At 45.8% G+C, this 16,867-nt stretch overlaps 1 protein-coding gene across 1 annotated transcript in view; it reads left to right on the top strand.

Annotated features, from left to right (window-relative positions):
* Positions 1-16,867, top strand: part of LOC148518849 (alpha-2-macroglobulin-like) — a 177,233-nt gene that overhangs the window by 115,833 nt on the left and 44,533 nt on the right. The window contains exons 21-25 of the mRNA XM_088476972.1: positions 1,013-1,134; positions 1,255-1,306; positions 2,952-3,035; positions 5,806-5,982; positions 8,232-8,313. Of these exons, the coding sequence (XP_088333098.1) occupies positions 1,013-1,134; positions 1,255-1,306; positions 2,952-3,035; positions 5,806-5,982; positions 8,232-8,313 (517 nt within the window). The remainder of the gene's footprint in view (positions 1-1,012; positions 1,135-1,254; positions 1,307-2,951; positions 3,036-5,805; positions 5,983-8,231; positions 8,314-16,867) is intronic.

Below are 16,867 nucleotides of genomic sequence, written 5' to 3'. Positions count from 1 at the left end.
ATACTCTTCTCTTCCCATCACTCTGGTACAAGTTGATCTTTGTCTCATCTGTCCATAGGATGTTGTTCCAGAACTGTAATGGCTTTTTTCGATTTTGTTTGGCAAACTAATCTGGTCTTCCTGTTTTTGTGGCTCACCAATGGTTTGCATCTTGTGGTGAACCGTCTATATTCACTCTTGTGAAGTCTTCTCTTGATTGTTGACTTTGACACATATACATCTACCTCCTGGAGAGTGTTCTTGATTTGGCCAACTGTTGTGAAGGGGTTTTTCTTCACCAGGGAAATAATTCTTCTGTCATCCACCACAGTTGTTTTCCGTGGTATTCCGGGTCTTTTGGTGTTGCTGAGCTCTCCGGTGCGTTCTTTCTTTTTAAGAATGTTCCAAACAGTTGATTTGGCCACACCTAATGTTTTTGCTATCTCTCTGATGGGTTTGTTTTGATTTTTTCAGCCTAATGATGGCTTGCTTCACTGATAGTGACAGCTCTTTGGATCTCATATTTACAGTCGACAGCAACTGATTCCAAATGCAAATGTCACACCTAGAATCAACTCCAGACCTTTTACCTGCTTAATTGATAATGAAATAACGAGGGAATAGCCCACACCTGTCCATGAAATAGCTTTTGAGTTGATAGTTCCATTACTTTTGGCCCCTTAAAAAGTGGGAGGCACATATTGAAACCGTTGTAATTCAAATTAAATCTGAAAGTCTGCAGTTAAAGCACATCTTGTTTGTTTCATTTCAAAACCATTGTGGTGGTGAACAGAGGCCAAAATCTGAAAATTCTGTCAATGTCCCAATATTTATATACCTGACAGTATATATATATATATATATATATATATATATACATATTGGTATAGTTACACTGTACAGCACTGCTGATGAATACTCAATATGGATTTTTTTTTTCAAAGTCCCCCTTTTACTCAATTAGAATTTATGAAACAAGGAGCTTAATGGACCTGTGTCTTTTCCATCCTCAGTACTAACTATGTATTTCCAGGAGAGGTGAATATCACAATAAGGACAGAGGCTGTGTATACACAGGAGTTATGCCACAATGAGGTGCCAGTTGTTCCAAAACAAGGAAGTGTTGACACGGTGATTAAGCCCCTGCTTGTTCAGGTCAGTTTACTTAATTAAAACTATTACAGCCTAAAAGTTAAGTTTATACTGATTGACACAGCCGCATTATAGAAGGAACATGCCCCATACACTGTGTTCTCATTTAATCTCTATTTTCAGCCTGGAGGTGTCCTGGTGGAAAAGTCTTACAGTGCTTTGCTCTGTAGTGAAGGTGAGGAAATATCTTGGTTGTTAGGATAGGTGTGAGGGGACCTATACACATATCCAATAAGCACTATAACTAGTATTTCGAACATGTCTTTTCCCGGGTCACTAGCTATTGTGCAGGGTTTTTTGTTCCTCTCTCTTCCAACGCCTTCCCCTCTCTCTCCCTCCCCCAATTTCTCCCTTCACTTCGTATTGTGTAACGGTAGTTTTTTTTTCTCTCTCCTCCCTGCCCTGGCACCTTGTCCCAAACACATCTCTCTCTCTCTCTCTCCTGCCACCTTGTCCCCTTTGTTCACTTTATCCTGTAACCCCTACTCTCTGCCCTTGCACCTTGTCCCCTCTCCTCTGTCTCTTCTGGGACCCCTCCTCTCAGCCCTGGCACCTTGTACCCTTTTCCTGGGAACCCTCCTCTCTGCCCTATGACCTTGCAACCCTCTCCGCTCTTTCTTCTGGGATGGCTTCTCGCAGCCTTAGCACCTTGCCCCCTCTCCTCTCTCCTGAGACCTCTCCTCTCTGCACAGCGCCTTTCCTTTATCCTCTCTTTCTGCAGGGACCTCTACTCTCTGCCCTAGCACCTTGTCCCCTCTCTCCTCTCTCTCTCGGGAACCCCTCTCTCCTCTCTCTCGGGAACCCATCTTTCTACCCTGGCAACATGTCCACCTTTCCTCTCTCTCTCCTACAACCGATTCGCTCTGCCCTGACACCATATCTTCTCTTCTCTCTCTCATTCTTGAGACTCCTCTCTCTCTCCTACAACCCATCCTCTATGCCCTGGCTCCTTGTTCCCTCTCCTCTCTCTCTACCTCTCTCTTGTTCCTGGCCCCCCTTCTCTCTGCCCTGACACCTTAGTCCCTCTCTATCTCTCTCCTGGTACCTCTCCTCTCTGCCATGCCGCTATTTTCCCCCTCTCTATTTCTCTCCTTCTCCTGGGACTCCTTATCTCTGCCCTAACACCTTTCCCCCTCTTCTTTCTCTTGGGAACCCTTTTCTCTGCCCTGGCACCTTGTTCCCTCTCCTCTCTCTCATTCTTGGGACCCTTCCTCTCTGTCCTGGCACCTTGTCCAACTTTAATTTATCTCTCTTTCCAAGGACCCCTACTCTTTGCCATAGCACCTTGTCCGACCCTACCTCTCTCTCTCTCCTGGTACCTCTCCTCTCTGCCCTGCCACATTGTTCCCTCTTCTCTTTCTCTCTTGAGTCCCCTCCTCTCCTCCCCAGTGGTGCAGGTAGATATTAATACTTGTTGGTACTCTCTGCATGAAAAATGGCATGACCATACATCATAGGGGCATGGTCACATCCATTCATCACTCTGGGCGCTGCTGGCTTGCCCCCATTCACTCACAGCCTGGGGTCCATTTTGATGCTGAGTGCTGCCACTCGCTCAGCTAATAGCACCAACGGGAAGGTGTTTTACTAGTATTACATTGTACTGGCCTGTACCACCTTACTTGCACCACTGCTCGTTTCTTTCTCCAGGGACCCCTATTCTCTCAACTAGAACCTTGCCCCCTCTCCTTTTCCTCATTCTCTCTCTCCTACTCCCTCTCCTGAGATAACTAATCTCTGCTCTGGCACCTTGTCAACTCCTCTCTTGTCATAGAATTATATTTATTTTATATGTCCCTCTAATTCCGTGTTTGTCCTAGATCATTCTAAAAAGGAAGAGATCTTTCTGAAGGTGCCTGAGAACATTCTAAAGGACTCTGAGAGAGCTTATGTCACAGTAGTTGGTAAGGATTACCTCACAGACTCCAGCACACCTGACCGCTCTTTTAGATCTGTGTAGGCTAGATATTCACAATTGCCCCTTAATCTATAATAATTTAAACCTTCTACATTCTTATGTATGTTAGTCATTTATATGATGCTTGTAGCTTCGTATAGTCAACTGTGTTTCTGATAATGCGTACACACAAATCTGCTGAGGCCACAGGAATGACTGTGAATGCATGGAAAAAGGTTGAAGTCTCTCTTTGGCTATTTAAATGTTGGTAGTATAATGCAATTAAAAATACAGTAGTAGTCTTTTACATATTGGGTTAAATTTACTAAGTTTTGGTTTCACCTTACGAAAGGGGACTTTCCAAACTAAGGGCCTGATTCAGCGCGGATTTTATTTTATTTTTTTAAATCCGCCTCCAGGCCGCTCGCATAGCTGTGGGGGACCACCCACTGCTTGTGCGAGTGGCCTGGCAATGGTCATGATTGTCGCGACCATCAGGCTTGCGACGAGACCCTTGTGGTAGGGTCTCGTCCACCGCAAGCCCTAGTGAACTTCCTGCTCTAATAGAGCAGGAAGTTCACTACTGACATCACGTGTGAAGTCAGTAGGGCCACCCACAAACGGCAGGCATTCGGGAACGCCTCTGTTTGTGCAGCCACCCCCCCAACCCGCCTACAAAACGGGGCGAGCTGTCGATCAACATCGACAGCCACCCCGTTTTGCTGCAAGCCCTGAGCGAGTGAAGTTCGCGTGCGCACTGCCCGACCACCGACTCGCTTGCAAGCGCTGTGCGCTCATGAGCGGGTCTGAATCAGGTCCTAAAACTGCTGTTGATGCCCTTTAGTTTAAAAATGGCCAAACTGCAGCCAAAAGCCTCTGCAAAACCAACATACAGTAAGGTAGCTGCTATGTCAATTGTATTTGTTTTTAAAAAAACTGTGGGGCCAATTCAGACCTGGACGCTAAGCCGCGATCGCTCGCTATGGGCGATTGTCACCCGTCTGCGCATGCGTATGCGTCTCAGTGTGCGTGCGCAAGCCAGTCACTGCGATCGGGAATCATGCGCTCATTGTACACAGACTGAGCGCTACTTTGAGTGACAGATAGCGCCGTTTGTGGGTGGGAACAGGGGTAGGTGCTTGTGAACGGGGGAGTGGTGGTGCAAACGCAGGTGTGTCTGGGCATCAAAATGGCGTATAATGGGCGTCCATAATTAGCATGGAAATGTCATTGTACACGTCACTTGGTTTTATTTCAGCCTGCAGAGATCGCAGTGCTTGCAGCGGGGTAGGGTCTACCTCCAGCACTGCGTGCTGCTCCGATGGCTCTCGATGTTACTGATTAATCATACACTTCCTGGAGATGACGTGTGCTAAGAAAGAAAAGTGGGCGTCATTACACCGGCGTGCGCTCACTCTGCCGTCACTCACTAAGACATAGAGGGCGTCCTTACGCCAGACAGTGCGATCGCGGAATTTGCATACCCGGCCCCTTTTGGATGCTAGCGATGACGGCTTAGCATCCGGGTCTGAATCGGCCCCTGTATTCTCATCCCTCATGAGTGTCATCCAGTACTATTAAACTGCTAACCTACAGTAGGCTAGTAGTGGTAACATTCATTCTCTGACTTATCACAGTGAAGCGATTTTGTTTAATAGGACACTTTCCAAGCCTGTCATTTATGCTGGGATCCTAGGAAGTTTATCATCATCCTAAGTGGTTGTTATTTTTCCAAGCATGAATAGTGGATGGCGGCATGGATCTTTGGGGTATAGTTGAGTAATAAATAGGTAAACAAGGGTTGTTGCTACTGAAGGCTTTATTTCAATAAAAAAAAATTCCGATTGGATCTCTCTCACATCTCTTTGCGATTAGAAGCCCACAGGCTGAAGATGGCATTACCCACCGCATCCAAGCCCTAGAACGCATTGCATTCTTGGGACTGGTGCATATGAGAAATGTGGTCAAACCCCCAAAATTGCAATTACGTGGGTTTGACCACATTACTGAAATAGCTGCATCCTGTCCTATTCATCTCCCAACTGTCATTTTTCTAACAGTTGACAGTTGGGAGCTGATTGGCTGGAGCACCATTTATCATACACAGTGAAACTTATCACTCGTTTTGGTGATAAAACTCATTAATAAATGAGGCCCACAGCCTATAAAATAATAGGTAGGTTGCTCTGGGCAACATTTCCACTGATTCACTTCTCCACACTTTTCACTGCTTGATAAATGGACCCCTAAGCCTAGTGCTGGTAATAATTTCAGAGCAACCGGTCATGCTGTTTTTTATATTTTGTTTTTTATACAAAGAACACTTGCTGTTATTTCTATTAATTTTGCCCGTTAGAGGCAACTCATTTATTGTGAGTTTTCTGTCTCTGGTTTGTATGCTTTACATGTAAAAATAAATTGGCATGACAATGTACTGTATTTAGTGGTGTCTTCCAAAACTGGTGGTTTTGTAGAGGTTTGTACATTAGTGAGCAGACAGAATGGTTCAGATTTCATACAGATATTATGTTTTGAAAATTATGCTTTTCACAAAATGTAATTATCTCCTTTACTTTCTAAAAGTGCTGCAAGAAAATATTGGCTGTCTTAGCTGTGACAGGTAATGTGGTGGAATAATTAGACATGTAGATGGTGAAGGAACAGCCCACCTGGAACTCAGAGTCAATATACTTTTTAAATATTGTATAGTATCCTCAATACATAGTGATAAACATCACTGCAAACAAAAGAGCTAACAATCTCTCTGATTCCAACAGGAGATGTGATGGGCACAGCTATGCAGAACGTGGACAATCTCCTGGCCATGCCGTATGGGTGTGGGGAGCAAAACATGGTGCGCTTTGTACCGAATATCTTCATTTTGGAATATCTGGAGAGGTCTCGTCAGCTAACTAATGAGGTCAAGGAAAAAGCAATCTTGTTTCTTGAGAGTGGTGAGAGATCTATTTTTCTTTATATTTACCAATACACTTTGGGCGTGATTTGGAGATGGACGCAACACCGATGTTTACTCAGTTGAGTGATTATCGGTAGTCTGCTTCTGAGTTGCACTGCGCAAGCATCAAGTTTAATTTTAATTGTCGCTCACAGTGAGGGGTATATTTACTAAAGGTCGATTTTAATCGATTTTATTCTATTTAAAATCGATGTTGGGTTTCTGGGGCTCAATCACACATTTACTAACAGATCATTTTTTATTTAGTTTTTTAAGTATTAGTAAATGTGTGATTTAGCTTCAGAAACACAACATCAATGTTAACTGATTTTGATCGATTTTAAATCTATTAACATCGATTTAAATCGACCTGTAGTAAATATACCTTTGAGGGTTTATTCGTAAAGTGATTTACACGCAGGGACCATGTGTGAGAGGCAATGGGGAGGTGGCTACTCATACACAGACGTGATGTGACCATTTTCACTTTGGTGTATTTGCGCACAGCCGTTGCGTACAAATTGCAGCAGTGGTGGCATCGGCGTACATCACTGAATCAGGCCTTTGTCTCCTTTTACATACTGCAGCCTCCCTAAATATGTTGCTCTCTGGAGCACTCTCATGAAGTGCAAAGCGCAGCACGTTTTACACTTAAACCCTTTTCACACTGAAACTAGCAAAACTCGGCTTTTATCCGGCATATGAAGCACAGGTTTTTTTGCTGGTTCCACTTTGTACCCCCTTTCACACAGGGAAATAAAATTACAGGGGGAAGCACTTTTTCCCGGGTAATTTGATGAACACAGGTTTTTTTTCTGTGTGAAAGGGTCAACCCGGGATGTAATTCCCGGGTCTCTGACCCTGGTTTTTTGCATGTCCAGAGACCTGGGAATTATGACCCTTTCACGCAGAAAAAAAACCCGTGTTGTTCAGCAAATTAGCAGGTAATACCCCTTTTACACCAGAGCAAAAACTTGGGTTTTTGCTGGGTCTACCCAGGTCGCAGCTCAGCGTAAAAGGGTCCCCGAAAAATATCCCGGATCAAGTTACCCGGCAATCCAACCCAGGTAGCTACCAGGGTCAGACACAAGATAGACCTGGGTAATGGTGCAGTGTAAACGGTGCAACCCAGGTTATCCGACCTGGGTCATGCTTAAAATTAGCTGATTGGTGCTTGTGGAGCAGTCACCTCCCACTTTTTAGACCTCACAAGTTTAGCAGGGCAGTCCCGGGTTCAGTGTGAACCAGGCTGACCTGAGAATAACCCAGATTGATGGTGCTGTGTAAACAGTGTCTGACCTGGGTTGAAACCATGTCTGAAAACCCAGGCCGGACCCGGGTTTTTGGTGGAAAAGAGTGCTTTACCCAGGGGTGTTGTTTTACCCGGTAATTTAATTTTCCTATGTGAAAAGGGTATCAGACAGAAAATGGGAAAAAAACTTGGCATGCAAATGCCGGGTAAAAGCCGGGTTTTTTTGCCATTTTCTGTCTGACAGTGGTATTATACCTCTTTTCCACCAAAAACCCAGGTCCGACCTGGGTTTTTGGACATGGTTCCAACCCTGGTCAGACCCAGGTCAGACCCATTTACACTGCACCTTTGATCTGGGTTACTCCCAGGTCAGCCCTGTTCACACTGAACTCAGGTCTGCCCTGCTAAACCTGTGAGGTCATAAAAAGTGGGAGGTGAATGCTCGACAACCACCAATCCGCTCATTTTAGGCATGATCCAGGTCAGATAACCTGGGTTGCACCGTTTACACTGCACCATTACCTGGGTCCATCCTGGGTCCAACCCTGGTAGCTACCTGGGTTGGATTGCAGGGTCACTTGACCCAGGTTATTTTTCAGGGACCCTTTTACACTGAGCTGCGACCCGGGTAGACCCAGCAAAAACCCAGGTTTTTGCTCTGGTGTAAAAGGGGTATTAGTAAATCTAGCCCCAGCTGTGTAACTCATGCCTGTTACATGAATTGGAAGTTCACAAGACCACCGACAACATTGCTGTCTGATTGAAACCTGTATAATACTGGACCATAAGTGCCACTGATGGAATGCTAAGCCCCAGGTGTGAAGTTTTCATTTAGCAGGCGATAACTTTCATGACAAGAAAATTCTTTGTTAATCTTTTTTTATTGGTTCCACGGGTCAATTATTACACATTCATGCTGTAATTAAATGCAGATCGTGGTCATTTTGGCATGTGTAACTGATGGAGAACTAATATGTGTATTTACTGTAATTCAGGATATCAGAGACAGCTGTTGTACAAACGTTATGATGGATCATACAGCGCATTCGGGAAAAGTGATAACAGCGGGAACACGTGGTAAGTGATTAAAGGGGGGAGATGTATCAAATCTTCTAAAGAGGACAAGTGGAGAGGTTGCCCATAGTATCCAATCAGATTATACCTATAATTTTATAGAAAGTATAGTGTACTAGATAAATGATCGCGACTGTAAATGGTTATTGTTGCTTTTGGCAACTTCTCTACTTGTCTTCTTTAAAAGGCTTGATACATATCACCCTAAGCAACTTAGGAGTTCATTCAGACCTGCTCGCTAGCAAGCGGCCGCTCGTTGCAGACGATGTTCGCTAATGTGCGCTTTCGTGTAGTTCGCAGTGCGCATGCGCAAACTAGTACGAGCAATCTGATTATTTTTGCTCGCTGTACTGAAGGTTGTATGATATATACTTCTTGGAGATGACGTACGCTAGTGGGCGGCTAAAGACAGGCCTGTGGGCGTCTGAAAACACAAAGTGATCGCTCGCCAAGACCTAGTGGGCGTGCTTATCACTTGCCGAGCGAGCGGCTGCATTGACCTCACTTTGCAAAATTTAAATACGCTGGGAGCGAGCGGCCACAGCTAGCGAACTTGTCTGAATGAGCTCCTAAGTGACATAAGAGAATATCAGGGATGCATCTTATATGCTAAAACTACATCCAAGCATACTGTACTTGCCTACTCTCCCGGAATGGGCGGGAGGTTCCCAAGTCTCCGGTGCTGCTCCCAGCAAGCACTGCGAGCACTTCAGTGTATAATTCAACCAGGTGACGTGTACTCTGACACTGCCTGTTAAGAGCATTCAGTCTCCCAGTTCTGCACTGCATCCGCCCAGCTCTGCTCACTTCCCGAATAAAGTGGGCGGTCCGGACGACTGATGATGTGATCCACGCTGAATGTCATCATCATAGCCCCCACTTTACAATGCCGGTAACCTCAGCATGGACAGTAACCGGGCCAGCGATGCAGAGCAGAAAAAATCACTGGGCGGCGGCCATTTTCCTGGAGACCTGCGCATGTGGATTCTGGCACTAAGGTAGAATGTACTGCACCGCTAGAGAGAAGAGGGGGCCCACACTGAGTCAGGACACTGGCCCCCTCCTCTCTTAGAATGTTCCTGATTAATTCCTAGGGGTACATTTACTAAAGTGCGGATTTATAGAAGTGGAGATGTTCAGATTCTACTTATCATTTATTTAGCTCCTTCGAGAAGATAATAAATAAATTCTGATTGGTTGCTGTGGGCAACATCTCCACTTCTATAAACCCGCACTTTAGTAAATATACCCCCTATTGTCTCTGCTTTTGACCACTCCCTCAAGACTAGGAGCTTTCACAAGCAGGGCCCTCTCTACCCTCTTTCTCTTCTATCCACCTCTTTCATCTGCCTCATATGTACAGTACTTATCAGGCTTTTATTTTTCATTTCTATGATTTGTAATGCTGCCTGGCACTATAGATTTTATGGCACCTTTCACATAAACAATTATGATTATTATAAATTTTAATTGTCAATATTCCTCTTTTGCAGAAATTCCCTTAAAAGGTAACTCTACCTTCAGAGAGTTCTTTATATTAGGTCAGAGGTTTCCAAACGCAGTCCTCGAGGCTCCCCAACAGTTCAGGTTTTAGAGCTATCCATGGTTGAGCACAGGTGGTTAGATCAAAGTGACTGAGGTACTAATTATGTCACCTGTGCTCAACCATGGATATCTGTAAAACCTGGACTGTTGGGGTGCCCTGAGGACCGCGTTTGGGAACCTCTGTATTAGGTAGATCTGATTAATTATGGTGCCTTACACAAGACAGCAGATCTTCAGTGGAAATACAGGGGCTCATGTGGTCAGGCACAAACGTATTCTGTGTGCTTTTTTAGTTATAATTTGCACCATTTTCTAACCTGAATGCACACCAACAAGCCTTACGCTTTTGTAGCCATGCCAACTGAAATGCATTTTGCACTTGAGACTCCATGCGTGAAGGGGGCTGCATTGGGGTGGGAGGGGGCTTGGAGACACAGCCAAAGGGTATGGTCATACATCCTATCCTGCGTACTAAATACAGTAGGCACAAATGAGCATGTTTGCAGGTGGATCAGGTGCTGCTGCTGACTCATGGTGCAAGTTACAAACGGATAATTACAACCAGTGGCCGCTGCTTATTGGCTGAATGCATGTAAGGGGGAATGCAATAGCTCCAGTTTTGCAAAACGTGCATTATTCTAGAGCACAGGTTCTCAAACTCGGTCCTCAGGACCCCAAACGGTGCATGTTTTCCATGTCTCCACACTAAATCAAGTGAAATAATTAGCTCCACCTGTGGACCTTTTAAAATGTGTCAGTGAGTAATGATTATACCTGTGCACCTGCTGGGTGACCTGCAAAAGATGACCTGTGTGGGGTCCTGAGGGCCGAGTTTGAGAACCACTGCTCTAGGGAATTTAAAGTCAGCGTGCATGATACAGTAGAATACGAATATACGCAAATTCTCCAGAAATCCACCTGATGTTAATAATTTTTTTGTAAAAAATTTAATTTATATTCTTTACTGGTGCACTACAGGGCTAGCTGAGCATGGCAGGGCTGTTTAATAAATTATACACCAAGATGGGCATCAGCCAGTAGCTAATTGATATGAGAAAGACAATGTATTGCTAATAGTAATACAGAATGGCTGACATGTAGATAGAAGCCAAATCATGTAATAAAATAGATAGAGAGGACAAACATGTAGTTATTTAAAAAATAAATCAGCAGCATGGCACTGCTATGCTACTTTTGAATGCCAGACATGTTACTTGCTGTATAATATAATCCAAGTTAAATATGACAATTGTATTTTTAAACCATTTCCTTGTTGTAAAATATAAAATATATATAACTATACATAACATCTAACAGCACAGGGTGTGGAATGGGATGTAGCATTTTTACTTGTGACATGTAGTTAAATGGTTAAATGCTGCAAACTGTCACATTAACTGTGTATGACTCATCTGACTCAAAAACATCACATGTCTGTGTTATTGACTGTGCATGACTGATCAGCCACAATAACAGTCCGTGTCTATTGTACATGTCTGAGTTACCAGACTTAAAGGTCGTCCTAATTAGACTGCAGGTGCAAGACTTGTTTACTTGGCTCTATAAAAGGGTCTGCATGTGTCCAAGCCTGTCACTGTGTGTATTGGAGCCTCACAGTGCTAAAAATTAACAATTTACCCTATCTCCTCTCACCTCCTCTGGTCACTCCCTCTCGTGGCCTGTTTTCATATTGGGACTGAACGCAAGTAGCAATGTACACAGATCTTGGCGATTTCAGCATACTGTGCATGAGAAAAAGAATGAACTAGGCTTCTGTGCATGTGCTGGATCAGGTACTGTATATGCACACGGACAGAGGCCCTGATTCAGACCCGCTCGCTGCCGGAGGCATCTTGCAGGTCTGATGGGCGTGTTTTTTTTTTTCTCTGGCCGCTCGCTAAGCTGTGGGAGACCTCCCACAGCTTGTGTGAGCGGCCAGGAGGCCGTCCGATTATCGTGATCATCGGCCTTGCGACGAGACCTTTTGGTAGGGTCTCGGCTACCGCAAGGCTAAGTGGACTTCCTGCTTTAATAGAGCATGAAGTCCACTACTGACATCAGTAATGATGTCAGTAGGGCCTCCTACAAATGCCAGGCATTCCTAAGGGAACGCCTGCGTTTGTGCAGCCACCCCCCCTCCCCGCCTACAAAACAGGGTGAGCTGTCACTCACCATCGACAGCCACCCCGTCTTGTAGTGAGCCCCGCAACTACTGATGTTCAGTTGCTCAGCAGGGCTCACGCATGCGCACGCCGGACGCGGTGTATGCACAGGTGGGAAACATCGAGCCGCTTGCGAACGCTCTGCGCTCGCGAGCGGCTCTGAATGAGGCCCAGTGTTCGTTAGTGGGTACAGATTGATCCATCCTTCAACGGAGCACACTATCTAGGAAATGAGCAGTTCTGGGTGATGTCCATGAGGATGTACAGTACTCTTAAGTCTTGTTGGAGTGTCATGGAAAAGTCGTGGGCGAGAATGCCAGTTTCCTTGTTCGATCGCAGTGTGTTTATGAAAATTGGATACCTGTTTCAGGTGGATCTTTTGCACCCAGCATGGGGTAGGTACAAATCCAAATTCCAATGATGATGACTGCGACAGCAGATGTAAAGACAATGGGCGGGATAGGCTTCCACATGCAGGTGCATGGATTTGTAATATACACAAATAGATTCTCGCATTGACATAAGGAAGTGAGTAGGCTACCACGACCGAACAAAAAAGTGGCTGCGGATTAATCTGCAGAATCAGGTCTGTTGCACACCTGTTTAACTTACACCACTGTTCAGTCCCTTCCCTCCATTTTGCCCTCGCCTCCTCCATTCAAGAAACTATCCCTTCCTTCCTCCTTCTTTAAATACTGGTCCATCCTTTCAAACTCCTTTAGGGAGTTGTACACAACAGACTCTCCTCCTCCCACTTCATCCTCTACTTCTTTGACCCTCTCCAATCCTAACCAGTTCTTGTCCTCTCCATTCTACATAAATGTCAGGTTGCAGCCTAGGATCGGCAGTTACTCATCTTTGCGCCGGCTTCCCCTGATCTCCCGTGGGTCAGACGTCAGTGGTCAGTATTCTACCTAGTGTCATGTGAACTGTGCCGTGCCTGGTTTTTGCAGTTGCCGTCATGGACGCGGCCATGACAGTTTGCATCACCTAACGATTCCATACCCAATGGTAGCATGACGGTGGTCAGCTGACGCTGTCCACCAATGATCTGCTACTGCAGGGGATAAAGTCAGACTGCGAACCACAGGAAGTTGCCTGAGCAATGTTGTCGTTTCCCAGTGTCTGCTGATGCTACTTCGTTCCAGGTCTGTCCTTGTGTTACTCCTGTGATTACCAGTGCCGACTCCTGTGCTACAGTGTGTTCAGAATATCTCTCCTGTGCTTGCAGCAATTACCAAATCATTGTGCTCCAGTGTGTTCAGAATATCTTTTCTGTGTTGCAGCAATTAGCAAGCATTGTGCTACAGTGTGTTCAGGATATCTCTCCTGCAGGGCCATAGCTAGGGTAGTGCGGCCGGTGCCATCGCACAGGGCACCACAGGTCAGGGGGCGCTGTTTGGGCCTGTCAAATTTATGTTTATTATCATTCTTGCTTGTAGCTTCCTCTTGTTTCATCCCCTGCATCTCCTGGTCTCTCCTATCTCTACCCTGGCCCTTCCCCATGAAGCCATGGCCCTTTTTTGGGTGCATTATGTCCCTTTGAAAAATGAGGGGGGGTGCTAATGCTCTTTCTGGCACAGGGCACCAAAAAGTCTAGTTACGGCTCAGCTCTCCTGTACTTACATCAGTTACCAAATCATTGTGCTCCAGTGTGTTCAGAATATCTCTTCTGTGTTGCAGCAGTTACCAAAGCATTGTGCTACAGTGTGCTCTGAATATCTCTCCTGTGCTTGGAGCAATTGCCATTCCCCGGTGCTGAACAGCATCCAGCCTCAGTTCTGCGTCACTACTGCATCCAGTCACAGTACCGCTGTCACTACAGCATCCGGCCTCAGTTCTGCTGTCACTACAGCATCCAGCCATAGTACCACTGTCACTATAGTATCCAATCCTCAGTGTCATTGTGCTGCCTAGATCCTCTGGTGTATACATTGGAAACTATACAAGGATATAGCATAATCCTTGTAAGAAGTATCCTCTAGGGCCACGGTAGCCAGGCTCTCTAGTCCGTGGAGTACCAGTTACCTGACCAAAGGACCACGACTTGCCAGCTGGGTGCAGCTAAACTCATATCCCGCTTAGAAGGGTCACTGAAAAACACCTCCCGGCTGGTTAGACTCCACACCTTTGGTCAGGTCTTGCCAACGACTGGTAATCGTGGATGAGGAGACCTTGTGTACAGGCCCCACGTCTCAGACTTCCTCTAGCCCTGAATCTCAGCTTGCACCCCTCAGCAGGGGATTCCATACAGCTGGTCATGACAGTTTGCTCAGGCCCAAAAAATATGCAAGCCGCTGGGTTGGAGGATAAAGTGGGGGTTTTCGAGTTGCTCTCTCGAATTGAGGCTCATGAAACATTTCTGTGGGTTGTGGGGCAACACCTGCAAGAATTTTTGGGGATATTCAAAGATAATGTTTTTGCTTCTTCTGTATCATCTCCAGCTACTTTTCGAATGCCACCAACAAAATTTCCTGGGTCCGGTTCTTCTGAGACTGTGAGTCCACTCTCCTCTATGGCTGGTGAAAGCTTTAAGTCTTTGAGTCTATCTTCCGGGGATCCACTGTCTACTTCTGCAGCTGTTTTCAGTAAGCATAACCTCCTTATAAGTTTTTCTCAGGTCTTGGAACAACTCCAACGTTTCCTCCCCAGAATACTCCAAATTATTTCTAAGTTCTCTGGTGCCACCCCTGATGTATCTAACATTACCATCAGGGACACTGGAGTAAGACATCGAAGCTTCCTACGCCCCAAACTTTCGGAGAGCGAACATCAGCGCCACCGGGAACTACATCTATGCCTGTATTGCGGTTATGGTGACCATTTTATTAGAGACTGTGCTCTTCGTCCTTCAAGAGATGGGGACAAGGGTGTGTTCCTTGAAGATGAAGCTTTCAGTTCTTCCCTATCACCACTGATGACCTCTATTCCTTCAGTTTCAAACAAAAAGGGAACACTTTCCCAGCAAAAAGAACTTTATAACTGGGGCCCGGCTACAAGATGCTTCTTTCCTCGTCTAGGGAAGATAGGAGGAATAGGTCCTATATCTCAAGACAAAGTCTCAAGTCTCTCACCCCAAGAGGGAAATTCAAGTGACATACCCCAAGGAGGGATTTTAAGTTTTGCACCCCAGGAGGGGGTTTCAAGTATCGTACCTCTGGAGGAGGTTTCTAGTTGTGTACCCCAGGAGGGGGTCTCAAGTTGCATACCCCAGGAGGAGGTTTCAAGTCTCTCTCACCTGGAGGGGGTTTCAAGTTGCATACCCCAGGAGGAGATTTCCGGTGTCGTACCCCATGAAGGGGTTCTAAGTCTCTCACCCCAAGGCGGGGCTTCAAGTCTCATATCCCTAAAGGGAATTTCAAGGTTTGTACTCCAAGAGAGCGTTTTGGGCCTTTCACCCCAGAGGGAAGTCTGGTCTTACTTCCCAAGAGAGAGGTTCATGTTCCATACCCCAAAGGGAAATGTCAAGTCAACTTTCCCAGGAAGAGGTTTTAAGCCCCATACCTCAGCAGGAGGTTTCAAGTCCTACACCCCAGGAGGGGACCATCATTTCAAGTTTCACACCCCAGGAGGGGGCCTTTGTTTTGAGTTTCACACCCCAGGAGGGGGCTTTCCTTTTGAGTTTCATGCCCCAAGAGAGGGCCTTCGTTTTGAGTCCTACACCCCAGGAGGGGGCCTTCGTTTCAAGTTTCATGCCCCAAGAAGGGGTTTCAAGTTTCGTTCTCCAGGAGGGGTCTTCTGGTGTTATACCCCAGGAGGGGTTTTCAAGTTTCATACCCCAATAGGGGGATTTGAGTCACTCACCCCAGGAGGGAGTCTCTGTTCTCTCATCCCAAGAGGGGGTTTCATGTTTCATACCCCAAGAGGAAAAGCCAAGTCAGCTTCTCCTGAAGGGGGTTTTAGGTCCCAAACTCCAACAGGGAGTGTTAAGTCCTGTACTCCAGGAGGGGCCTTGAGTCTCTCACCCCAGGAGGGGGTCTCAAGTCTCACACCCAAGGAGGTGTCTCAAGTCTCGTACCCCAGGAGGGGGTCTCAAGTCATACCCCAGGAGGGAGTTTCAAGCATCGTACCTCCGGAGGAGGTTTCTAGTTGTGTACCCCAGGAGGGGGTCTCAAGTCTCACACCCGAAGATGGGGTTTCTAGTCTCATACCCCAGCAAGGGTTTTCAAGTGGTACACCTCGGCAGGGGGTTTCAGGTCTCACATCCCAAAAAGGGGTTTCAAGTTCTGTACCCCAGAAAAAGGTCTCAAATATCATACACCAAGAGGGGGTCTCCAGTTCTTCACTCAAGAAGAAGTCTTCTAGTGTTTTGTCCGAGTCAATGGTTTCTGCACCCCTTCAGTTGGGAGATTACAAGATGATGCTACCGCCACATCTGTAGGTGTCACTCAGGATCCATCCGGTGTCTCTATGCCCATTTGCTTTGATGGAAATATAGCACGGTATTATGCTTCGGTGGAACATTTACTTGCTATTATGAAATCCTCTCCATCATTTGGAGTCAAGTCTACCAATGTAGTAAATTTTATTATTTCTTTTTTCCCAGGTGAAGCTTGGGACTGGGTTGTACCTATTCATGATTCGAAACATCCGATGCTATGAGACTTGGTAGCCTTTAGTGAAGTGGTAATTAAGGCATTTAGTTCAACTTATCCGAACAGTTCGCTCATAGACACTCGTCTCAATGGAGTCTCTAGTCCTGGAGTACCATCTTCTACTATTAAGCTCAGATGCACTTCTTTGAGTCTTCTCCAAAATAATCCAGTGCAAAAACAATCGGCCCTAAGGGGAAAATCTCAAGGAGCCATAAGGATGTTCAATTACAACACGGATTCGGATTACGATCCTGT

This window comes from Taudactylus pleione, unplaced genomic scaffold, assembly GCF_031769625.1.
Source record: "Taudactylus pleione unplaced genomic scaffold, aTauple2 ptg000198l, whole genome shotgun sequence".
Lineage (NCBI taxonomy): Eukaryota > Metazoa > Chordata > Amphibia > Anura > Myobatrachidae > Taudactylus > Taudactylus pleione.
This window is presented reverse-complemented; position numbering and strand designations above follow the sequence as displayed.